This window comes from Leucoraja erinacea, chromosome 5, assembly GCF_028641065.1.
Source record: "Leucoraja erinacea ecotype New England chromosome 5, Leri_hhj_1, whole genome shotgun sequence".
NCBI classification, from domain to species: Eukaryota; Metazoa; Chordata; class Chondrichthyes; order Rajiformes; family Rajidae; genus Leucoraja; species Leucoraja erinaceus.
The window spans coordinates 16,759,434-16,785,471 of record NC_073381.1 but is presented as its reverse complement, the minus strand read 5'-3'; the positions used below and the strand labels follow the sequence as shown (position 1 = coordinate 16,785,471).

Genomic DNA, 26,038 nt, shown 5'->3' with positions numbered 1-26,038 from the left:
TCCCTCTTAAATATAGCCAATGAACTGGCCTCAACTACCCTCTGTGGCAGAGAGTTCCAGAGATTCACCACTCTCTGCGTGAAAAAAGTTCTTCTCATCTCGGTTTTGAGAAGAACTTTTTTCACACAGAGATTCTTTGATCACAGGACATTGACCAACAGGGAAAGTTTAGTTAGCTCATCACACTGCGGTGCTAGGACTAAAACATTTCATATAACCATATAACAATTCCAGCATGGAAACGGGTCATCTCGGCCCTACAAGTCCGTGCCGAACAATTATTTTCCCAATTGATTTCTCTCCTGAACCTCTCCGTCACCACCTCGACCACCTCCCACTGCCCAACTCCACCCGTAGCCGTGTCGTCCTCTGAGAAAGGGACTAAACATATTCCTTGTCTTCGGGTGGATTTTAAAATGCTTCTCCCACGTGCAGACTTGCAATGACTCCTGAGTGTTGGAGGTTGTTCTGTGAACAATGTAGGCACATCTCGATGCTACAAAGGAAGGATATACCTGATCAAATGCTTCTTAAATGTTGCAGTAGATCCTGCCACAACTACATCCACCGACACCTCATTCCATACACCCATCACCCATTGTGTCAAAAAAAAATCACCCCTCTGGTTCCTAGCTTTCCCCGTCACATTAAACCTATGTGTCTTCGTAACACACACACACACACACACACACACACACACACACACACACACACACACACACACACACACACACACACACACACACACACACACACACACACATATTAAATCTTCCCTCCTCACATTGAACCTATGTCCTCTGATTCTCGATTCCCCTACTCTGGGTAAAAGACTCTGTGCATTCATCTGATCTATTCCTCCCATGATCTTATACAAGTATATAAGATCACCCCTCATCCTCCTGCACTCCAAGGAATAAAGTCCCAGCCTGCTCAACCTCTCCCTATAGCTCAGGCCCTCGAGTCCTGGCAACATCCTCATAAAGCTTCTGTTCACCCTTTCCAGTTTGACAAAATGTTTCCTATAATACCGTGACTAAAACTAAACATAATACTCTACTTGTGGTCTCACCAAAGTGTGATGTAAGTACAACATGACCTCCCAGCTACTATACTCAATAATCTGACTGATGAAGGCTAAAGTGCCAAAAGTCTTTTTGACCACCCTATCGACCTGTGGTGGCACTTTCAAGGAACTATCGTTTCTCAGTTTCCAGGAGTGTCCCTTAAAGCACAGAGTTGTGAACACAGCTCACCTTGTTGTGAAGGGTGGGGTTTTTCACTGTTGAGATCTTGGGATGTTCCTGATGTTGGGGGGAGGGTCCAGAACCAGGGGGTCACAGTTTAAGAATAAGGGATTGGCCATTTAGGACTGAGATGAGGAAAAACTTCTTCACCCAGAGAGTTGTGAATCTGTGAAATGCTCTGCCACGGGAGGCAGTGGAGGCCAATTCATTGGATGTTTTCAAGAGAGAGTTAGATTTAGCTCTGAGGGAATCGAGGGATATGAGGGGGAAAAAAGCAGGAACGGGGTACTGATTTTAGATGATCAGCCATGATCACATGGAATGGTGGTGCTGGCTCGAAGGGCCGAATGGCCTACTCCCGCACCTATTTTTCTATGAGATTGGTTCAGCATTCACCCATGAGGACCGGGACATTTCCAATGTGGTGTCGGGCAGAGTTTGTTAACGCCAGCTTTATCTTTTGCCAGGAGACTGTTGGTTGCTCGCTGCTGTGGCCTCACTAACTCTGAATGAAAAGCTGCTCCACCGAGTTATCCCTCCCAATCAGACCTTCGGCCGGGATTACGCTGGAATCTTTCACTTTCAGGTACGTGCCAGAACATCCGCTCTCAAGTCAACGCTGATAACTTGTGTCCTTCCCTGTATCCGGGGAGGGGAAGGGAGGGAATGAGCAGAGAGGGGACTCGTACAAGGGGGAAGGAGATGAGGGAAAAAGCAGCAGAGGACCGAGACTGAAGGGAGGCCAAGTGGCAGAAAGAAGGGCAAATGGTGAAGGAAAGAGGATATGGTGAAAGTAGAAGTAAAATGAAAGATTATTATAGGGTGAAAGAGATCTTGTGATTATGAAGTCGGTTTCATGGTGTATTAAAACAGTTTATTGAAGGGGCGAGCGTTAGGTGAAGGCAATAGACAGAGTCAGCGGAGTGAAATTATAAACTGCAGTTTATTACCCAATGTTCAAAGAACGACCTTGTACAGTCAGTAGTGTTTATAATGCATGCATTGCTCAGTCAGTAAAGTTTTCTCTCCTCTCCTCCAGTTCTGGCAATCTAACAAGTGGGTGGATATTGTGATTGATGATCGTCTGCCAACCTTCAAAAACCGCCTTGTGTTTCTACACTCTGCTAGTAGCGATGAATTCTGGAGCGCCTTACTGGAGAAAGCCTACGCCAAGTAAGTATCAGCACACATTCTGTCTTGGCAGTTTCATCCATGTGAGTGAGAGCCACCAACATTGCCAGCGTCTACGTCCGACCCCTCACTGCCCATTGGCAAGGGGTGGGTGAACCAACCTCTTGCCATCTTATTGGGGAGGGAATTCCTGGATTCACACTCAGTGGTGATAAATGCAATGTACTTCCAACCAAAGTGATCAACAGTCGAGAGTGAAGAGTGTTTTATTGTTGTATGTCCCAGATAGAACAACGAAATCCTAACGCAGTACCACAACATAATACACTGTAAACAATATAATAAATGAGAAAAACATTTTCAGTGTGTGTGTGTATATATATACAGATAGAAACATAGAAAATAGGTGCAGGAGTAGGCCATTCGCCCCTTCGAGCCTGCACCGCCATTCAATATAATCATGGCTGATCATACAAATCAATATCCCATACCTGCCTTCTCTCCATACCCCCTGATCCCTTTAGCCACAAGGGCCACATTTAACTCCCTCTTAAATATAGCCAATGAACTGGCCTCAACTACCTTCTGTGGCAGATAATTCCAGAGATTCACCACTCTCTGTGTGAAATTTTTTTTCTCATCTCGGTCCTAAAAGACTTCCCCCTTATCCTTAAACTGTGACCCCTTGTTCTGGACTTCCCCAACATCGGGAATAATCTTCCTGCATCTAGCCTATCCAACCCCTTAAGAATTTTGTAAGTTTCTATAAGATCCCCCCTCAATCTTCTAAATTCTAGCGAGTACAAGCCGAGTCTATCCAGATACATACATATACACACACACATCTAGATTGGGGCATGGGGCAGGCTGTTTTATCTTGGATGGTGCCGAGCTTCTGGAATGTTGTTGGACCTGACTACATCCTGAGAGAATGTGCCATCACGTGTATTTTAGTTGGTAGAAAGGATTTGAGGGTTCGGGAGGCGAGTCATTTACTGTGGTATTTATTTGGTTTGCCCAGTTGACGCTTCCCAATCCCAAGGCTGTTGGTAACAGGGAATTTACCTCTCCATTTGTGTACGTGTAACCTGGCTCTTATGCAGCAACATGTTGTTTCTCACTTATCAATTAAATGCCCTGGTCTTGCTGTGCTGGGGCTGAGGCGACTTTATTAATGAGGGAGGTGCAAATAGAATTAGACAGGTAGAGTTCTAGGTGAACTTTTCCCCATCACCTTGAGTAGCACATGGGACTGGGGATAATATATCAGAAAATGGTTGACGGGGAGGAAACACAAGAGTGTGAACAAAATGTGTGGGAAGGAACTGCCGATGCTGGTTTAAATCGAAGATAGACACAAAAAGCTGGAGTAACTCAGCGGGCCAGGCAGCATCTCTGGAGAGAAGGAATGGGTGACGTTTCGGCAGACACATACAGGGAAACGCAGGCAAGGGGAGTTCTAGAATCGGCGGATGGTGGGACGAAGACCAGGGATGGGAAAAAAAAAGACGATGAGACAAAAGGATTGAAGAATGACTAATTGTGAAGCCAGAGGAAGGAATGCAGGTGGAGGTGGAGGGGATTAATGGATGCAAGTTTAGGTGAGGCACAAAGGAAGGGGAAAATGGGGTGGAGGGGGGGGGGGGGGGGGGGGGGGGGGGGGGGGGGTGAAAGGGGAGATGGAGGAGGATGTTGTTAGAGGTTACCTACAGTTGGAGAATTCAATGTTCAAAGCTCGAAGATATCATTTAAGACAATAGGTGCAGGAGGAGGCCATTCGGCCCTTCGAGCCAGCACCGCCATTCAATGTGATCATGGCTGATCATCCCCAATCAGTACCCCATTCCTGCCTTCTCCCCATATCCCCTGACTGCTATTTTTAAGCCCTATCTAGCTCTCTTTTGAAAGCATCCAGAGAACCTGCCTCCACCCCCCTCTGAGGCCGAGAATTCCACAGACTCACAACTCTCTGTGAGAAAAAGTGTTTCCTCATCTCCGTTCTAAATGGCTTACCCCTTATTCTTAAACTGTGGCCCCTGGTTCTGGACTCCCCCAACATCGGGAACATGTTTCCTGCCTCTAGGGTGTCCAAGCCCTTAACAGTCATATGTTTCAATGAGATACCCTTTCATCCTTCTAAACTCCAGAGTGTACAAGCCCAGCTGCTCCATTCTCTCAGCATATGACAGTCGCGCCATCCCGGGAATTAACCTTGTAAACCTACGCTGCACTCCCTCAATAGCAAGAATGTCCTTCCTCAAGTTAGGGGACCAAAACTGCACACAATACTCCAGGTGTGGTCTCACGAGTGCTCTGTACAACTGCAGAAGGACCTCTTTGCTCCTATACTTTACTCTTCGTGTTATAAAGGCCAACATGCCATTCGCTTTCTTCACTGCCTGCTGTACCTGCATGCTTACTTTCATAGACTGATGAACAAGGACCCCCCAGATCCCGTTGTACTTCCCCTTTTCCCAACTTGATGCCATTTAGATAGTAATCTGCCTTCCTGTTTTTAATACCAAAGTTATGGAATTCTCTACCACTGAAGGATAGTTGGAGAAGTCATAGTCATGGAGTCATAGAGTGATACAGTGTGTAAACAGGCCCTCCAGCCCAACTCGCCCACACCAGCCAACAATGTTCTAGCTAAACTAGTCCCACTTGCCTGCACTTGGTCCATATCCCTCCATATCCCTCCTGTCCTATCCATGTACCTGTCCAACTGTTTCCTAGACGATAGGACAGTCCCAGCCTCGAATACCTCCTCTGGCAGCTTGTTCCATACACCCACCACACTTTGTGTGAAAAAGTTACCCTCGGATTCCTATTAAATCTTTCCCCTTCACCTTGAACCTATGTCCTCTGGTCCTTGATTCCCCTACTCTGGGCAAGAGACTCTGTGCATCTACCTGATCATATACACCTCTATAGGACCACCCCTCATCTTCCTGCGCTCCATGGAATAGAGACCCAGCCTACTCAACCTCTCCGTATAGCTCACACCTTCTAGTCCTGGCAACATCTTCGTAAATCCTGCTCCGTATGTATTTAGGAAAAAAGTACATAGTTTGCTGGACATTGAGTTCATTGACGTGTGCATAAGTAGAGGCAGGTGCAGGGACAATGAAACAATATGCTTGCAGCAGCATCACAGGTGCATAGGCTCAACATAGAAACATAGAAAATAGGTGCAGGAGTAGGCCATTCGGCCCTTCGAGCCTACACCGCCATTCAATATGATCATGGCTGATCATCCAACTCCGTATCCTGTACCTGCCTTCTCTCCATACCCCCTGATCCCTTTAGCCACAAGGGCCACATCTAACTCCCTCTTAAATAGAGCCAATGAACTGGCCTTAACTACCTTCTGTGGCAGAGAATTCCAGAGATTCACCACTCTATGTGCAAAAAATGTTTTTCTCATCACAGTCCTAAAAGATTTCCCCTTTCTCCTTAAACTGTGACCCCTTGTTCTGGACTTCTCCAACATCGGGAACAGTCTTCCTGCATCTAGCCTGTCCAACCCCTTAAGAATTTTGTAAGTTTCTATAAGATCCCCCCTCAATCTTCTAAATTCTAGCGAGTACAAGCCGAGTCTATCCAGTCTTTCTTCATATGAAAGTCCTGCCATCCCAGGAATCAGTCTGGTGAACCTTCTCTGTACTCCCTCTATGGCAAGAATGTCCTTCCTTGAGGTAGTACCTCGTGCAGATGCTTTTGACGAAGGGAAGGCCTGTGCTCATGAAGGATCTGCAGCCTCTTGCATTCCTGTGCATTGGAATTGCTGAATCAGGCCATGATGCAGCCACTCAGGATACTTTCTTTAGAGCATCTGTGGACGTGTGTTAAGTTATTTGGTGACATGTCGAATCTCTTTCAACTTCCAAGGAAGTAGGGGTTATCAAGGGGTACGGGAAAATGCTGTTGAGAATGAAGATTGACTATGATAATATTAAATGGCCCAAAGAGTCGAATAACCTCCTCCTGCTCCCACTGCTTCCTGAATTGCTTGCTGGATCTTAGCACTACCAGCACTACAGTAATGTTATCTTATCTTTTCGACACAAGTGAACATCAGCCCCCCACATGGCAATTGTTTAGCACCAGAAGAGGGTGAAATGCAACTACCAGGTAACATCTTCCATCCATCTGGGAGACTAAGGAGATGGTACCTGTTCTGGCAGGAGGGATGGTATATTGAGGTCTCAGCATATTGAGACAGACGAGGGACGTGGGGAGTGGGTGAGGAAACTGAACGTGGGAGGAATGACATTGAAATGCTTTTATTATATAACTTGAATCTCGACAGGATGTACGGAAGCTTTGAGTCGCTGAAAGGAGGGAGCACCTTGGAGGCCATGGAAGACTTCACCGGTGGAATGGGAGAGATATTTGATTTGAAGAATGCACCCCCAAATCAGTTTTCCGTCATTAAAAAGGCGCTGCACAAGGGGTGCATGTTGGGATGCTCCATTGACGTGAGTATTTGAAGTTGTGCACGGGGACAGCTCTGTTCACGACCACAGGGCCAGGGAATGCTGCTGATTAGCACATTCCAGGATGCCGGCGAATATGCAGAGGGAGGCACGGAAATTCAGTTCAGTTCAGTGCTCTGTGGGAATGACAGCAGTCTGAGGACTTGCCATCACTGGATACCGAGGGGTGGCTTCCTGTGTAGCGGCTTCGCAAACACTTTGCATTGCACTGTTTAAGGAGGAAACATGAGGGGCATTGAGATATTGCAAGAGAGTGTATTAATGATACAATGGATATTGTAGAGAAAGACATGTCCCAATTAAATTTAGAGAATATATAATGAATAACATATATTTTCCAAATAACAAGAATGAATACTATCTGATGTAGTTTCCACCACAGACGTTTCCTGTGTTTACTGACAAGTGGCCATCTTCAATGAAATCTACCAGTTCAGTTGCAAAGGGGCCTCATCCACTTCAGCTGTGGTGCACTGTGATAGCCCTCGGATGCAAGAACTCACTGGGATTTGGCTTTGAAATATGGAGTGTATTTGACCATCCCTTGGTACACTTGAACATCTTAGCTCCAATAAGTTTAAAATTGGCTGGAGAGGGACTAAAGTAATACAAATCAGCAGACTTGCAGCGAGTGGGCCAGATAGTAGGATCAATAGGCCCATGATACGAGCTGGGGGGGAAAGGCAGGTTAAGGGACGATTAAACAATTGGCCTAAAAGGTGGCAGGTGGATATAGTAAAATTGGGAAATGTGATGTTGTCCTCTTTGGTAGCTTGCAAAACCGAATACAATTTAAACAGTTGAGGGTCTGTCCCACGAGCATGCGATCTGAATGCGGCAAGCGCGATCTAAAGGGCCGGTCCCACCAGCACGCGCCTGCATGCAGCAAGCGCGGCCTAACGTGGTCGCTTGAGCCATACGGCCTCGCGGGGCCGGTCCCGCTTTGATCGCCAGAGCCGTATGGAGTTGTGCGGAGCTGGTCCCGGCAACGCGCGGGTTACGAAAAACTGACCGTGTTCAAAAATTCCGTGCGGCATCAGCCTGCTGGTCCTCAGCCGCCTCGACGACGTGTCACTCACTCGACCTCCGCGCGGCTCCCGCTTCCACGTTGGGTCGCGCTTGCTGCATGCAGGCGCATGCTGGTGGTACCGGCCCTTTAGGTCGCGCTTGCCGCATGCAGGTCGCATGTCCGTGGGATAGGCCCTTTAGAGACCATTAAATATTTTTTATGGTCAGAGAATTTGGATGTATAAGTTCATCCGATACAGAGGGTCGGGAAGATAACAATAATATTGAGCTTTATTTCAGTGGGGATTGGAGGACCAATAAGGAAGACTTGTTGCCATTGAACAGCATTTTGGAAAGGCCACATCTGGAGTATAGAATATAGAACAGCACAGGAACAGGCCCTTCGGCCCACAATGTCGATGCCAAACATAATGCCAAGATAAACTAATCTCATCTGCTTGCACACACGTAATCCTCCATTTTTAGCTCGTCTTAAATGCAACCAAAGCATCTGCCTCCACCACCACCCCTGACTGTATTCCAGGCACCCATCTCCCTCAGTGTAAAATAACTTGTCCCGCACATCTCCTTTAAACTTTGCTCCTCTAACCTTAAAGCTCGGCCCACTTGTATTTGATATTTCTATTCCAGGAAAAAGGTTCTGACTGTTGCCCCTATCTGTGCCTCCCATAAGTTTATGTACTCCCTATCAGGTCTCCCCGCAATCTCCAGTGTTCTAGAAAAAACAATCCAAGTTTGTCCAACCTCTCCTTGTACCTAATACCCCTTATCCAAGCAGCATTCTGGAAAACCTGGTTCACACCCTCTCCAAAGCCCCCCCCCCCCCCCCAAAAAATCCGCGCCGCAACGGCCTGCCGGCCCGCGGCCGCATTGAGGCCGTATTCACCGCCTCAACGGGCGTGCGCAGCATCTTGACACAGTACGCCTTCGCTCGAACTTCACGTCAACTCGTATGGGATCACGACCTCCGCGCGGCCCCCGCTTCCGGTTTGGTCGCGCTTGCCGCATGCAGTCGCATGCTTGTGGGACCGGCCCTTAAGGCTGTCTTACATCCTGGTGAGGTTAGATGAACGAGCGGTAATTTGAATGAGTCTTTAGACTTTTAGACTTGAGAAATATAGCGTGGAAACAGGGGCCTTTGGCCCACCACGTCCAGGCCTACCACTGATCACCCAGCACTATCCCACACACCGGGCCAACTTACAATTTACACAAGCCAATTAACCTACAAATCTGTACGTCTTTGGAGTAGGGGAGGAAACCGGATCACCCGGAGAAAACCTAAGCGGTCACAGGGAGAACAAACAAACTCCGCACAGACAGCACCCATAGTCGGGATTGAACCCGAGTCGCTGCCACTGCAAGGCAGCAACTCTACCGCTGAGCCACAGTGCCACCCCTGTGAGCCATTCAAGATTCTGAGAGTGATTGACAGTGTAAAGACCAGGGGCTGTTGGCTCTGGATAAAGTGTCTGGAACTGGGGGCGAGGGAAGAGTCCCAAACTTAGCAGTCAGCTATTTGTGACTGAGATGAGAAGGAAATTCTTTTCTGTCAGGGATTGTAAATCTTCTGAGTTCTCCTCCCAGGAAAGCTGTCGATATTGAGTTCAGAGCAGTGTATTCAAAACGGAGTTTCATAGACTTCTGGTGACTATCGGGATATATAGGAGTCAGATGGAAAAGTGGACTATTAATGATGTTAATGAATGGCAGATCCAGCTCCAGAGCCTAAAACATAGAAACATAGAAATTAGGTGCAGGAGTAGGACATTCGGCCCTTCGAGCCTGCACTGCCATTCAATATGATCATGGCTGATCATCCAACTCAGTATCATGTACCTGCCTTCTCTCCGTACCCCCCGATATCTTTAGCCACAAGGGCCACATCTAACTCCCTCTTAAATATAGCCAATGAACTGGCCTCAACTACCCTCTGTGGCAGAGAATTCCAGAGATTCACCTCTCTCTGTGTGAAAAAATGTTCTCATCTCGGTCCTAAATGTTTTCCCCCTTATCCTTAAACTGTGACCCCTTGTCCTGGACTTCCCCAACATCGGGAACAATCTTCCTGCATCTAGCCTGTCCAACCCCTTAAGAATTTTGTAAGTTTCTATAAGATCCCCCCCCCCCTCAATCTTCTAAATTCTAGCGAGTACAAGTCGAGTACATCCAGTCTTTCTTCATATGAAAATCCTGGCATCCCAGGAATCAGTCTGGTGAACCTTCTCTGTACTCCCCACAGCCAAAGTTAAGGGTTAAAATTATTAACACGCGGTCTTGTTAACTTGGTAGATCACCAATCCAGCTGAAACAGAAGCTCGGACTTCGACAGGACTCGTCAAAGGACATGCATATTCCATTACTGGTTTGGACCAGGTGAGGCCTTGTTGTTTGTCGCGCTGGTAGATTCTACTCGCATGTTGTGTTCTTGCAGCCCGTGCATTGGTGTACTGAACGTTGTGTGTGTGTGTCCACCCCTTGCAGCCCTGTGGTCTTGTTGCTACAGTCTGGGGTTTATAGGACTGGCACCCCTGAATATCACAGTACAGATGCCAGCTTTGGTAGCTGTTGAGTGCTGCTGAGCCAATGGCCACTAACCTGTGCATGGCATCTCTGCCCATCAAACCTTAGACCTGGCACTGATGCTCAACCCAAAATGTAGCACCGTGCCTCTTTCTAGCTAACGGATTCTTCACTTGGTCCTGGCATTAGTTGCAGAAATGTCTATGCACTGGGTCATAGATTGAGCAAAGTTCCCTGGATTCTGTGCTTCTGTCCCAGTGATAAAGCCCCAGGCCCTTCCACGGCCCTTCCACGGCCCTTCCGGGTCCGATTCCAGAATAAATTTGGGGATTCTTCCAGCCTGATCCAGAGATTTCTCTGGACGGTATGGTGCATTTCCCAGCAATTGCTCTGAGAATTCCCTTGGTCTCTTCAGGTTTAGCGTAGGGGACAGAAGCCTGGCATCTTTCTGACTTGTGTTGCTTAAAACCATATATGAAGCTTGGAGCTCCCTTGCTAATTTCCAGTGCCAGGGCAGGGACAATATAGCTCGAACACAAACATGGATCTGGGGAGCGCCCCTATCTATGCGCTTTATGCCCAGGATTTGATTTAGGTGGATCCCAGGATGTTAGTATTCCGGCCCAAAGATGGAAATCAGGTTCAGGACACTCCATCTTGTGTTTATAGCAAAAAACAAAATTTCTATGAAGAAATACTAATCCAGCACCCATTGTCTCGGGGAAGGGGGCCATACAGGATCGCTGTGAGAACGTAATCGCTCCAATGCTCGCTCTGCTCTTTGGCCTTCCATCACAGTTATGTGATGGATGTTTATGTTAAATGTAATTATGTTGTGTCTGGGGTCTATTTGTGTGTAATGTATGGCTGCAGAAACGGCATTTCGTTTGGACCTCCAGGGGTCCAAATGACAATTAAATTGACTCTCTTGACTCTTGACTCTCCTCGCACGTCCAAGAGAGCCCAAGAGTCCAATGTTTCTATACCTGTTGCTAAACTGGGCTTTCTTTTAGTCCTTTACTTGTAGTGTCAGATTCAGCTTTTAGCCTCCACTTACATTTCACTTCACTTTTCTCTTAAAGGTGAACTACAGAGGTCGACCGCTGCAGATGATCCGTATAAGGAACCCTTGGGGTCAAGTGGAATGGAATGGTCCCTGGAGCGATGAGTAAGTGTCAGGGGAGAACACGACAGTCACAATCTCAGCATTGTAGCAAAGGCTGATACTTCAAAACGCATGCCAGCTTTTTTTTAATCAGAAAAGGTCAAAATTAGAGATGGATACTGAAGATGCTGGAACATTGAGCAAAAAAAAAAAGAACTCTGCAAGTCAGATAGCATCTGTGGAGGGAAATGGACAGATGATGTTCGAGTCTGATATGAAGATGGGAACCGACCTGAAATGTCATCCGTCCCTTTTCCGTCACATGTGTTGCCTGACCCATTGGTTCCTCCAACAGGATGTTTTTTACTCAAAGCTAGAGAGAATAAGTGGAAGGCAGAATACAGAAACAAGCCGATGCGAGCCCCCCCCCCCCCCCCCCCCCAACCCCCCCCCCCCCCCCCCCCTCTGTAGAAGTCTTCTCCCGCTCTTCATCTCATTTGGCCTTCAATTATCCAGCCTTGAATGTATCTTTGTATTCACCACAGTGACTCCCACATATAACCATATAATAATCATATAACAATTACAGCACGGAAACAGGCCATCTCGACCCTTCTAGTCCGTGCCGAACACATAATCTCCCCTAGTCCCATATACCTGCGCTCAGGCCATAACCCTCCATTCCCTTCCCATCCATATAACTATCCAATTTATTTTTAAATGATAAAAACAAACCTGCCTCCACCACCTTCACTGGAAGCTCATTCCACACAGCCACCACTCTCTGAGTAAAGAAGTTCCCCCTCATGTTACCCCTAAACTTCAGTCACTTAATTCTCAAGTCATGTCCCCTTGTTTGAATCTTCCCTACTCTCAATGGGAAAAGCTTTTCCACGTCAACTCTGTCTATCCCTCTCATCATTTTAAAAACCTCTATCAAGTCCCCCCCCTTAACCTTCTGCGCTCCAAAGAATAAAGCCCTAACTTGTTCAACCTTTCTCTGTAACTTAGTTGCTGAAACCCAGGCAACATTCTAGTAAATCTCCTCTGTACTCTCTCTATTTTGTTGACATCCTTCCTATAATTAGGCGACCAAAATTGTACCCCATACTACAGAATTTGTCTCACCAATGCCTTGTACAATTTTAACATTACATCCCAACATTCTCACCACTCTTTGTGTAAAAACGTTTGCTCTGGTTTTCTTCCTGGATTTTTATCCAGTGATGGTTATTTATTCTTGAGGTTTTTATGCCCATAAGTAGAAATGTTTTCTTCACATATACCCTAACAACCACATTCATCGCCTCCAGTTCATCTATCAGGTTATTCCTCCATCTTCCCATTGCCAATGTGGCGATAAAACGCTGACTGTTCAATCATTCCCAATAGTTGTAATCAGTTCTATGCGGGAGACGGACATAACTAACGTCAAGGTAAATTAACATAAAGTGCTGCAGAACCTCAGTGGGTCAGGCAGTATCTCTGGAGACCTATCCGTGTTCTCCAGAGTTGTTGCCCGAGCTGCTGTTCCTCCAGCACATTGTGTCTTTTTCTGTAAACCAGCATCTGCAGTTCAGTGTGCCGGCAAATTAACATGTTTTGTTTGGTGCATGAATTCTGTCTAATGTCAAATTTACTTCCGTTGTCTGCTCAGCAGTGACATGCCCATGTGCTGTCTGCTCTATTGTTTTGTGTGTGGGCACCTTGCCTCGAAAACTGCACCTGAAACCCAGCTGCAGCCCTTGCTGCTGTCATGGATGTGGGGGGGGGGGGGGGGGGGGGCTACACCTGCACCTATTTTCCATGTTTCTATCACTCTGAGCTCCTCCAGCAGTTTTGCTTATTTCACTCCAGATTACAGCATGTGTCCTAATAATGCCTGAATCACACTGAAGCTAATTGCCCAAGTTGGGCAAATCTCTAACTTCACCTTCCAACACCACAGCCCTCGGGATAGGAAGGATGCCAAGTGCAACTAGTTGTAGCTTTCTGTCTTTTCCTTCCAGCTCTCCTGAATGGAAGGCAGTGGATGCAACGGATTTTCGAAGGCTAAACATGACCTCCAAAGACGATGGCGAATTTTGGTAAAGTATACTAAAACATTTAATAAATAAGCATACGAGTTAAAATTCCTACAGCATTTTGAAGAAACTAGGAAAAGTGATTGATATGTTCCTAGATCCACAGAGAGATACAGCCCTGAAACTGGCCTTCAGGTCCACTGGGTGCTAACCATCAAGCTTCTACACTAACCCTACACTATCCTTTTTGTTATTCACACATTCCCATCAAATCCTTCCAGATCCTAAAACTCACCAACATACCAGGGGCAATTTACAGTGGCGAACTAACATATCATAGAGGGAGTACAGAGAAGGTTCACCAGACTAGAGGGAGATGCAGCGAGACCTGGGTGTCATGGTACACCAGTCATTGAAGGTAGGCATGCAGGTGCAGCAGGCAGTAAAGAAAGCGAATGGTATGTTAGCTTTCATTGCAAAAGGATTTGAGTATAGGAGCAGGGAGGTTCTACTGCAGTTGTACAGGGTCTTGGTGAGACCACACCTGGAGTATTGCGTACAGTTTTGGTCTCCAAATCTGAGGAAGGACATTCTTGCCATAGAGGGAGTGCAGAGACGGTTCACCCAGACTGATTCCTGGGATGTCAGGACTGTCTTATGAAGAAGAGACTGGATAGACTTGGTTTATACTCTCTAGAATTTAGAAGATTGAGAGGGGATCTTATAGAAACTTACAAAATTCTTAAGGGGTTGGACAGGCTAGATGCAGGAAGATTGTTCCCGATGTTGGGGAAGTCCAGGACAAGGGGTCACAGCTTAATGATAAGGGGGAAATCCTTTAAAACCGAGATGAGAAGAACTTTTTTCACACAGAGAGTGGTGAATCTCTGGAACTCTCTGCCACAGAGGGTAGTTGAGGCCAGTTCATTGGCTATATTTAAGAGGGAGTTAGATGTGCCCCTTGTGGCTAAGGGGATCAGGGGGTATGGAGAGAAGGCAGGTACGGGATACTGAGTTGGATGATCAGCCATGATCATATTGAATGGCAGTGCAGGCTCGAAGGGCCGAATGGCCTACTCCTGCACCTAATTTCTATGTTTCTATGAGTACAGAGAAGGTTCACCAGACTGATTCCTGGGATGTCAGGACTTTCATATGAAGAAAGACTGGATAGACTCGGCTTGTACTCGCTAGAATTTAGAAGATTGAGGGGGGATCTCATAGAAACTTACAAAATTCTTAAGGGATTGGACAGGCTAGATGCAGGAAGATTGTTCCCGATGTTGGGGAATTCCAGGACAAGGGGTCACAGTTTATGAATGAAGGGGAAATCTTTTTGGACCGAGATAAGAAAAACATTTTTCACACAGAGAGTGGTGAATCTGTGGAATTCTCTGCCACAGAAGGTAGTTGAGGCCAGTTCATTGGCTTATATTTAAGAGGGAGTTAGATGTGGCCCTTGTGGCTAAAGGTATCGGGTGGTATGTAGAGAAGGCAGGTACAGGATACTGAGTTGGATGATCAGCCATGATCATATTGAATGGCGGTGCAGGCTCGTAGGGCCGAATGGCCTACTCCTGCACCTAATTTCTATGTTTCTATATCAAACCTTGAAATGTGGGAATAAACCAGAGCGCCCAGGGAAACTCACATGGCCATGAAGGGAGCGTGTAAACTCCACACAGACATTATCAGGGGTCAAGACTGAACCCTGTTCCCTGGAGACATGAAGCAGCAGCACTACTGATTGCTCCACTCCCATTGCGCTCCTCTCGTACATGAAATGCAATATTTAGATCATTGATTAGTTCACAAAATGAACCTTGAAATGACTTGGAACTAATAGATGACAGTGACTGATTTTTATTTTCATGAAGACAAGTCCAAACAAGATCCCAGTTGTGGATGCATTTCCCGTGCCCTCAATGTGACCTGTGCCTTTTGCATGTTGAAGGGCAGAGGTTGCCCCTTGGTGCAGATTCTCAGCGTGGTCCAGATAATTGCGGGAGTTCCCTGAATTATTTCCCTTAGGTGCCAGTGTGACCACTCTGAAGATACCTGGTCTGCATAGACTGTCATTGTGTCAAGGTACAATATGGATGTCCAATGTACAGGCAACCCCTGTGTTGGGGAAATTTGCCCCTACAGTATTCATACTTCACTGTCGAAGCTTGAACTATAAGAAGGGCAATCATAGAGCCATACAGAATGAATATAGACCCTTTGGTCCACCATGCTTATGCTGTGCAAGTTGTGCAATTATTCCATTTGCCTATGTCACTCTAAATCCTTCCTATCCACAAGCTTCACGTCCAACTCACCTTATTTAGATTCCTGATTCCTCCAATGGGAATACTATTGAAAGCTGTGGAAGAGGATAACAGGGATTCACCAGATTAACATTAGGAAAGAGATGGCATGGCAGGACTTTCATATGAAGAAAGACTGGATAGACTCGGCTTGTACTCGCTAGAATTTAGAAGATTGAGGGGGGATCTTATAGAAACGTACAAAATTCTTAAGGGGTTGGACAGGCTAGATGCAGGAAGATTATTCCCGATGTTGGGGAAGTCCAGAACAAGGGGTCACAGTTTCAGGATAAGGGGGAAGTCTTTTAGGAAATGAGAAAATAATTTTTTACACAGAGAGTGGTGAATCTGTGGAATTCTCTGCCACAGAACGTAGTTGAGGCCAGTTCATTGGCTATATTTAAGAGGGAGTTAGCTGTGGCCCTTGTGGCTAAAGGGATCAGGGGGTATGGAGAGAAGGCAGGTACAGGATACCGAGTTGGATGATCAGCCATGATCATCTTGAATGGCGGTGCAGGCTCGAAGGGCCGAATGGCCTACTCCTGCACCTATTTTCTATGTTTCTAAAAGAGAGCAATTCAACACAGGGTTTATGAATTCTCAAAATACTTGAGGGCATAAATATTCTCCCCCAAGTTTCGAATTCAACAGCAAGGGGACACTATTGAGAGACTTTCATTAGTATTGCACGTTTGATGGAGCAAGCAATCTTTTACATCAAGCCATGTGTAAAGGTGTTTGATCAATGTTAGGATGTTGCTGGGCAGTGTTTTAGGAAGTAACATTTCAGAGCAGAAGTCATGGCACCGAAAGGCACAGCTGTCATTGGTGGAGTGATGGAATCGGGGCTGCACAAGAGGCCTTCGTGGATGAGGGTTGAGTTGGGAATGGGGATGTTGAGACAGAGGTTGCAATGTTAGAGAGACGGGGCTCAGATGAGTGGTGTTTAAGACCATAGAGCACATGGTTAAGGAGACGAGCAGGAGGTGTGATGGGAATCTGAGGTTGGTCGAAGTCTGAACACACTGCCTGAGAACATGAGGTCGGGCACTCTCACGGCACTGAAGCCCCTGGATGAGTGTTTACAGTGCCGACATGGTGGGCTACAGACTGAGTTCTGGTGAAAGGGATTGGCTCATGTTGGATAGATATCTGATGGTCGGTATAGATACGATGGGCTGAGCACTGAATAACATGTTTCTGTGCTGTGCGACTATGATTCTTAGTGTTGGAAGAAGATGACTCCATCAAAAAGAGATGTGATTTCCCAGGAGATGGCTCCATATTCTCCTCTTATCAATATTGTGAGAATCCCAAAGAATACTTTTGGAAAGAGCATGTCCAGAGAGGCAGAAGAGAAACTGTAAAGAACTGACATAAACACAATGGAGCAAAGACCATCTCCTCGACTGTAGTTTCTATGATTCTTGTTTTTTCCAATGGTCCTTTTAACGTGGGAATTAAATAATATCTCGTGTCACACTTATCATTTGATTGAAGTAATTTTGATAAATTCCTTTTGCAAGAAGTTGACCACTGATGGAAATCTTACCATGTTCTTGCGGTTTCAATGTCATAAATGATAGGAGTAGAATTGGGCCATTTGGCCCATTGAGTCTACTCCGCCATTCAATCATGGCCGTTCGACCTCTCCCTCCTTACCCCATTCTCATGCCTTTGCCCCATAACCTCTGACACCCGTACTAATCAAGAAAATATGATTTATTTTTTTCACTGAACGCACAGTTTCAAAGACCGCTGGCATGGATGAAGGCCATTGGCCCATTATGACCATGTTGGTTCTTCAAGAAAGATTTCCAATTTAAATTTGTCCCCAGCAAGTATCTGTCAACCTCGAAAGCTGCAATTTGAATTAGTCTCAACATCTTCCCAGGTAATGCAACCATTTACACATTTCTTTGTCCTTCGCAGGATGTCATTCGATGACTTTAAGAGACATTACAGCAAAGTGGAAATTTGTAATCTTACACCAGACTCCCTGGATGATGATTCCAGTCACAAGTGGGAGGTGACCTGTTTTGAAGGGATGTGGACCACAGGCTGCACAGCAGGTGGATGCAGGAACTTCCTAGGTAACGGATGTTTACAATGAATGGAAGATGAAGAAATGCCGTTGAATTATATATGCCTGGAAGATGGATGTTATATTGGATCTTTTTTATGTGCAATTAGCGGATGGAAGCAAGTTTTCATGTGATTATATTTTCAATCATATCCACCACCCATTAGAAAACTGGGTTCTGTTATGATGGGTGATAACATGCCTGATACTTTACCTACATCAGATCCCCATTTAATGGGCATGCAGCTCCCTTTAACCCAGTCACTGATGAAAATGAGATTTTAACTTTATGGCCCTCAAGGTGCAGTTGTAGAGTTTGGCATAAGTGTTCTTCACGGACTAGAAGGGCCGAGATGGCCTGTTTCCGTGCTGTACTTGTTATATGGTTATATAGTTGCTGCCTTACAGTGCCAGAGATCTGGGTTCGATGCTGACTACGGGTCCTTTCTGCACGGAGTTTGGACATACTCCCCGTGACTGCATGGGTTTTCTCCGGGTGCAGAATCCAAAGACGTACTGGTTGTAGGTTAATTGGCTTTGGGAAAAATTGTAAATGATCCCTAGTGTTTAAGATAGTGATAGTGCACGGGGATCGTTGGTCGGCGTGGGCTCAGTGGGCTGTTGTATCTCTAAAACTAAAAACTAAAAACTAAAACTAAAAAATCCAAAGAGAATGGAGGACTAGCCTTACCCAATATCCTCTCTTCTTACTGGGCAACGAATATTAAAACCATAATCTTCTAATAACCATATAACAAACCATATAACAATTACAGCACGGAAACAGGCCATCTCGGCCCTACAAGTCCGTGCCGAACAAATTTTTTTCCCCTTAGTCCCACCTGCCTGCACTCATACCATAACCCTCCATTCCCTTCTCATCCATATGCCTATCCAATTTATTTTTAAATGATACCAATGAACCTGCCTCCACCACTTCCACTGGGAGCTCATTCCACACCGCTACCACTCTCTGCGTAAAGAAGTTCCCCCTCATATTACCCCTAAACTTCTGTCCCTTAATTCTGAAGTCATGTCCTCTTGTTTGAATCTTCCCTATTCTCAAAGGGAAAAGCTTGTCCACATCAACTCTGTCTATCCCTCTCATCATTTTAAAGACCTCTATCAGGTCCCCCCTTAACCTTCTGCGCTCCAGAGAATAAAGACCTAACTTATTCAACCTATCTCTGTAACTTAGTTGTTGAAACCCAGGCAACATTCTAGTAAATCTCCTCTGTACTCTCTCTATTTTGTTGACACCCTTCCTATAATTGGGCGACCAGTAATTGGGCGACCAACCAAGTTCTGGTTGGATGACTCACACCAACGGGCCAATTGGCTAAAAATGGAAAGAGAAGATTGTTTGTCTTTCTCCATAGGCTCGATTGTCCTGTCTCCAACACCCCTGAATAGGTCAATGTATTGTATTGTATTGTATTCAAATTTATTATCATTGTCTCAATTTGAGACAACGAAATGAATTTCTCTTACAGACAGTATCATATTAAAAAAAAAAAAAATGTATGAGCATAACCCTATAATACATGGTATAAATCATATCTGGAAACGGTTGAAGTTCAGTCTCAAATTGAGAGACATTCTCTCCTTCTGCCTATTGCAAACAACCCCTCTTTTAAACCCTCTATTGTGGATGGTGTTTTCACCCAATGGAAGAACAAAAGAATCAACTGTGAGAGACCTATATTGGAAGGGGACTTTTCCAACCATCCAAGAGTTGCGGGAGAAATACTATTTCAATACTAATAATTTTTTCAGATATCTTGAGGTTTGGGGATTTTGTGAAAACATCCATGCAAGACGCCAACTCTGCAAATTCAGATAAATTCGATGAATGATTGAATAGACATGCAGATACAGAGGTTGATATCCTACATTTACAATGTTCTTCAAAACATCATCTGAGGTTTACGAGCGTGCAGAGGAAGATGACATGGGTCAACAAATCTCAAATGGCATATGGGACGAAAGCTTACAATACATCCATACTTGCTCCATAAATGCCAGACAGTTCAGAGTGCTGCACAGGTTATGCTACTCAAAAATCAAACTGAACAAAATGTTCCCCAGTGTTTCCCCTCTCTGCTACAAGTGTCAGTTCCAAGAACCCACAGTTTTGTATTTTGTACAAAAATAGAAGGTTTTTGGACTGCAGTATTCAGTGTCCTCTTCAATATACTGAAAACCCCATTAGAGCCAGACTCAAAACTGACACTACTGGGAATATCAGAGGCATGTAGTAAATTGACTGTTTTTCAGCGACGCTCTATCGCCTATGGACTAATATCAGCAAAAAAATTCATACTTAAATTCTAGAAAAAAGCTGAAGTCCCTCCAGTGAAGATGGGGATTACAGAAATGGCGGACTGCATCTAGAGCAGTGGTTCCCAACCTTTTTTTGGCCATGCCCCACCTAATATTGCCTTCAATTCCCTCATCCAGATATTAATGATCTGGATGAGGGAATTGAAGGCAATATCTCCAAGTTTGCGGATGACACTAAGCTGGGGGGCAGTGTTAGGTGTGAGGAGGATGCTAGGAGACTGCAAGGTGACTTGGATAGGCTGGGTGAGTGGGCAAATGTTTGGCAGATGCAGTATAATGTGGATAAATGTGAGGTTATCCATTTTGGTGGCAAAAACGGGAAAGCAGATTATTATCTAAATGGTGGCCGATTGGGAAAGGGGGAGATACAGCGAGACCTGGGTGTCATGGTACACCAGTCATTGAAGGTAGGCATGCAGGTGCAGCAGGCAGTAAAGAAAGCAAATGGTATGTTGGCTTTGCATAGCAAGAGGATTTGAGTATAGGAGCAGGGAGGTTCTACTGCACTTGTACAGGGTCTTGGTGAGACCACACCTGGAGTATTGCGTGCAGTTTTGGTCTCCAAATCTGAGGAAGGACATTATTGCCATAGAGGGAGTGCAGAGAAGGTTCACCAGACTGATTCCTGGGATGTCAGGACTGTCTTATGAAGAAAGACTGATTAGACTTGGTTTATACTCTCTAGAATTTAGGAGATTGAGAGGGGATCTTATAGAAACTTACAAAATTCTTAAGGGGTTGGACAGGCTAGATGCAGGAAGATTGTTCCCGATGTTGGGGAAGTCCAGGACAAGGGGTCGCAGCTTAAGGATAAGGGGGAAATCCTTTAGAACCGAGATGAGGAGAACTTTTTTCACACAGAGAGTGGTGAATCTCTGGAGCTCTCTGCCACAGAGGGTAGTTGAGGCCAGTTCATTGGCTATATTTAAGAGGGAGTTAGATGTGGCCCTTGTGGCCAAGGGGATCAGGGGGTATGGAGAGAAGGCAGGTACGGGATACTGAGATGGATGATCAGCCATGATCATATTGAATGGCGGTGCAGGCTCGAAGGGCCGAATGGCCTACTCCTGCACCTAATTTCTATGTTTCTATGTTCTAATCACCTCTAAAATCCTGATGCCCCCCCCCCCCCCCCCTTGCTTTCCCTTGAGAGAAAACAGAGGAAATAGATATTATAAGGGTAACTTAGCAAAAGCTCTTTGAATCGCAATTCTAAATCCAATTCAATAAATAAGGTTCTCCCATGACCTCGTGCGCTTCGTGCGACGTGCATGAAGAGCGATGGCGCAGTGATTATGTAATAACTACACAATAAAGACCTTTTTTACCCCCAAAAAATTATTTACTCAAAATAACATCTGAAACATAAACTACATATGTTTACCTGATGGAAAATCCAAAAAAAAAAAAATCGAAAATTTGGACCCAGACCTCCTCAGTCAATGTTAATTTGGACCCAGACCTCCTCAATATTAATTGCCCCCCTTAAAAATCAAATTGCCCCCCTGTGGGGCATACGCCCCATGTTGGGAACCACTGATCTAGAGAGAATTAAGTTTATCTTGAATGATAAAATGAAGCAATTTTTTAAAATATGGTCACCTTTTATTGATTTTCTTGAACAAACAATATTTGAACACAAATTAGAAATGACTCGTAGGGCTGGGTGAGCGGACGTACGGATGGGTCGACGGATATATCTCCCCTCTTTTTTTCTTTTTTCTCTCTCTCCTACTTTCTCTCTTTTTAATTTAATGTCATTTTTGGAAAGTGTTAAAATTGAAGCTGTTCACTGAGCTGTAAAATTGTCAAGTTTTTTTTAATAAATACTACCAGTAAAAACATTCAAACCAAAAACTAAAAACTGACAAAAGAAAAAAACAAGGAGGAAATTGTGCAACAGATTTGCAAGAAGGAATGATGAGAGGGATAGACAGAGTTGACGTGGATAAGCTTTTCCCATTGAGAGTAGGGAAGATTCAAACAAGAGGACATGACTTGAGAATTAAGGGACAGAAGTTTAGGGGTAACATGAGGGGGAACTTCTTTACGCAGAGAGTGGTAGCTGTGTGGAATGAGCTTCCAGTGGAAGTGGTGGAGGCAGGTTCGTTTTTATCATTTAAAAATAAATTGGATAGTTATATGGACGGGAAACGAATGGAGGGTTATGGTCTGAACGCAGGTAGATGGGACTAGGGGAGAATAAGTTTTCGGCACGGACTAGAAGGACCGAGTTGGCCTGTTTCCGTGCTGTAATTGTTATATGGTTATAAGACTGGGAATAACCTGTCCTCACTATTCCCTCACTCTCTCAACCATTCCATCTGTTGGCTTCGGATGTTATTGCTCAGCATATTTTAAACAGTATTGCTGAGTACCCTATTGCTATCTGTAGCTTTCTACGGAATGCAGAGCGCCAAGTTGTTTAAAGGCCTTTTTTTTTTTTTTTAGAGAAATTGGCTCATTACCCTCCCATATTACAAAGCTGACCACAATCAATAGCTACCTCATACTGATATCTCATTTGAGATCATTCTGAAGAAGGGTCTTGATCCAAACTTCATCTGTTCTGTCCCTCCACTAATGCTCCCTGACACGTTAGGTTCGTCCAGCACTTTCTTGTTTGCTCATTGACTATGAAACACCTAGGAACATGCTAAGGCAGTGAAAGGTCCCTTTGTGCTTTGCCATCCTTCACTTTTATAAACCAGAAGTGAATGATCTGCCTTTTGCGTGGGTTAAAGGAGACATTCGTTTTTAAGACAGAGACGCCAGGATGCGGGAATCTTGACCAAAACATAAAGTGCTGAAGGAACTCAACAGGTCAGGCAGCATCTGTTGAGGGAATGGACAGATGCCGTTTTGGGTCAAGTCTTCTGAAAGAAGACTTTGTGTTTTGCATTAGTTCTTAAAGGCAGGGGAGTGTTTTATTTTATAACAGAGACTGAGTTTGTGGCTGTTTTGCACACAGACACTTTCTGGACCAACCCCCAGTACAAGATAAAGCTGCTGGAAGAGGATGAGGAGCAGGAGGATGGCAAAAAGGAATGCACCATGGTGGTGGCTCTCATGCAAAAGAATCGGCGCAAATTGCGGAAGGAAGGAGCGGTGCTGCAGACCATTGGATTCACTATTTATCAGGTGCCCCGCACAGTTTTGCTTTGGTTATCAACTACTAAGTGATGAATCTGGAAACTCAATAGCTGATCAACAAGTTAAAGCAGGGAATGAGGGTGTTAAAGAGGGTGGAATTGATCAGAGTGAGGGCTGAATGGTTGTGATCCTACTTCAGATGCAAGAGTTTTTTCCACTGCGTTGAATCTCATGTATAAGGGGTGTAAAGGAAGGTGGACTGGAAAGGGTGAGTTGATGTACTAATAAGATCTGATCAGTGGGAGGAAAGGTGTGATGATGGTGTTGGTGCAGTAGTTAAATGGCCACACCAGTAATCCACAGACCCAAGTTCAAATCCTTCCAGATGTGGAATTTACACACTATTGATTACCTAATTAAAAATATATATTTGTTACTAATAATGACAACAAACCACCAGATTGTAAGAACCTGCCTGATTCATCTACGTTTTTTACTGTGCGAAATCTGTCATGTTTAGCCAGTCAATTTAGCACACATTGTAGTTTGGTTTAGTGTCATATACAACAAGTGCGATGAAATGCCTGCTCACATGTCAATAGACAATAGGTGCAGGAGGAGGCCATTTGGCCCTTCGAGCCAGCACCGCCATTCAATGTGATCATGGCTGATCATCCCCAATTAATACCCCATTCCTGCCTTCTCCCCATATCCCATGAAACTCAAAATAAACAGTATACATGCAATAATGATCAATAAATATAAGAAATTCAAACAGCAGAATGATGCAAGATTGCATTGCAAGAATCAAGTCGTACGGAGGAATATTAAAGTACAATAACGGAATAACCGATGAAGTAGAGTTTGAACAAAACAGGTCGGGACCCGACACAAAACACCTTCTGTCTATTTTCTCCACAAATGTTGCCTGATCCACTGCGTTCCTGCAGCACTTTGTGTTTTATTGTACAAGACATTAGCGAGGTCACATTTAGAGCATTTGCACAAGACATTGGTGAGGCTACATTTAGAGCATTGGGTTCCGTTTTGGTCACCCAGTTATAGGAAAGATGTTATTAAGCTGGAAAAGGTGCAGAGAAGATTTACAAGGATATTGCCAGGGCCCAAGAGCCTAGGCTGTGGGGAGAGGTTGAGCAGGCTAGGACTTTATTCCTTGGAGCGCAGGAGGATGAGGGGTGATCTTATATACTTGTATAAGATCATGAGAGGAATAGATCAGATGAATGCACACAGTCTTTTACCCAGAGTAGGAGAATAAAGAACCAGAGGACATAGGTTTAAGATGAGGGGGGAAAGATTTAATATGAACCTGAGGGGTAACCATTTTACACAAAGGGTGGTAGATATATAGAACGAGCTGCCGGAGGAGATAGTTGCGGTGAGTACTATCACAAAGTTTGAAACATTTGGATAAGTACATAGATAGGATAGATTTAGAGTTATGTGAGCCAAATGCAGGCAGGTAGGACTAGTGCAGATGAATTTAAGAAATTAATTTAAGAAAATGGTTTGGTTCAGAGAGTTGGATGGATTTCAGTAAGAGAGTTGTATTCATAAAAAATGAGCTTCAAAGTGATATGTGAACTTTGTTCTCTTAAATATTACCTCACTATGATTTTTTAAAAAGTGATTGTGCCCTTACGCAAATGAGGAATATTGTGTGGTAAAAAAGACATCAAGTGCAGGTCAGGCAGCATCCCCGGAGAACATGGACTGGCAGTTGTACAGGGTCTTGGTGAGACCACACCTGGAGTACTGCGTACAGTTTTGGTCTCCTAATCTGAGGAAAGACATTCTTGCCATAGAGGGAGTACAGAGAAGGTTCACCAGACTGATTCCTGGGATGTCAGGACTTTCATATGAAGAAAGACTGGATAGACTCGGTTTGTACTCGCTAGAATTTAGAAGATTGAGGGGGGATCTTATAGAAACTTACAAAATTCTTAAGGGGTTGGACAGGCTAGATGCAGGAAGATTGTTCCCGATGTTGGGGAAGTCCAGAACAAGGGGTCACAGTTTAAGGATAAGGGGGAAATCTTTTAGGACCGAGATGAGGAAAACATTTTTCACACAGAGAGTGGTGAATCTCTGGAATTCTCTGCCGCAGAAGGTAGTTGAGGCCAGTTCATTGGCTATATTTAAGAGGGAGTTATATGTGGCCCTTGTGGCTAAAGGGATCAGGGGGTATGGCGAGAAGGCAGGTACAGGATACTGAGTTGGATGATCAGCCATGATCACATTTAATGGCGGTGCAGGCTCGAAGGGTCGAATGGCCTACTCCTGCACCTATTTTCTATGTTTCTATGTCATGTTTTGGATCAGGACCCCTCCTCAGACTGAATTCTGGGACTGGGTACCATGACACTAACATTGGAAATTTGCTTTCAGGCTGAAAGCGGAGCTGACCATCTGCCGAAAGAGTTCTTCCGATTTCATGCTTCACGTGCAAAGAGTAAGACATACGTTAATTTAAGAGAAATCTGTGAAAGATTTAAACTTCCACCAGGAGAATACATCGTTGTTCCCACTACATTTAAACCCAACGATGAGGCTGAATTTCTTGTTCGAATCTTCTCGGAGAAGAAAGCTCAAACAATGTAAGTTGCTGTTTATAAGTAAGTTTGTGTTTAG

The 26,038-nt window shown here is 44.9% G+C and overlaps 1 protein-coding gene across 1 annotated transcript in view; it reads left to right on the top strand.

Moving 5' to 3' along the window:
* The window catches only part of capn9 (calpain 9), a 53,457-nt gene that overhangs the window by 14,893 nt on the left and 12,526 nt on the right, over positions 1 to 26,038 (top strand). The window contains exons 3-11 of the mRNA XM_055635090.1: positions 1,715 to 1,833; positions 2,287 to 2,420; positions 6,691 to 6,859; positions 10,199 to 10,282; positions 11,512 to 11,597; positions 13,544 to 13,621; positions 17,800 to 17,960; positions 23,265 to 23,434; positions 25,796 to 26,004. Coding sequence (XP_055491065.1) covers positions 1,715 to 1,833; positions 2,287 to 2,420; positions 6,691 to 6,859; positions 10,199 to 10,282; positions 11,512 to 11,597; positions 13,544 to 13,621; positions 17,800 to 17,960; positions 23,265 to 23,434; positions 25,796 to 26,004 — 1,210 coding nt within the window. The remainder of the gene's footprint in view (positions 1 to 1,714; positions 1,834 to 2,286; positions 2,421 to 6,690; positions 6,860 to 10,198; positions 10,283 to 11,511; positions 11,598 to 13,543; positions 13,622 to 17,799; positions 17,961 to 23,264; positions 23,435 to 25,795; positions 26,005 to 26,038) is intronic.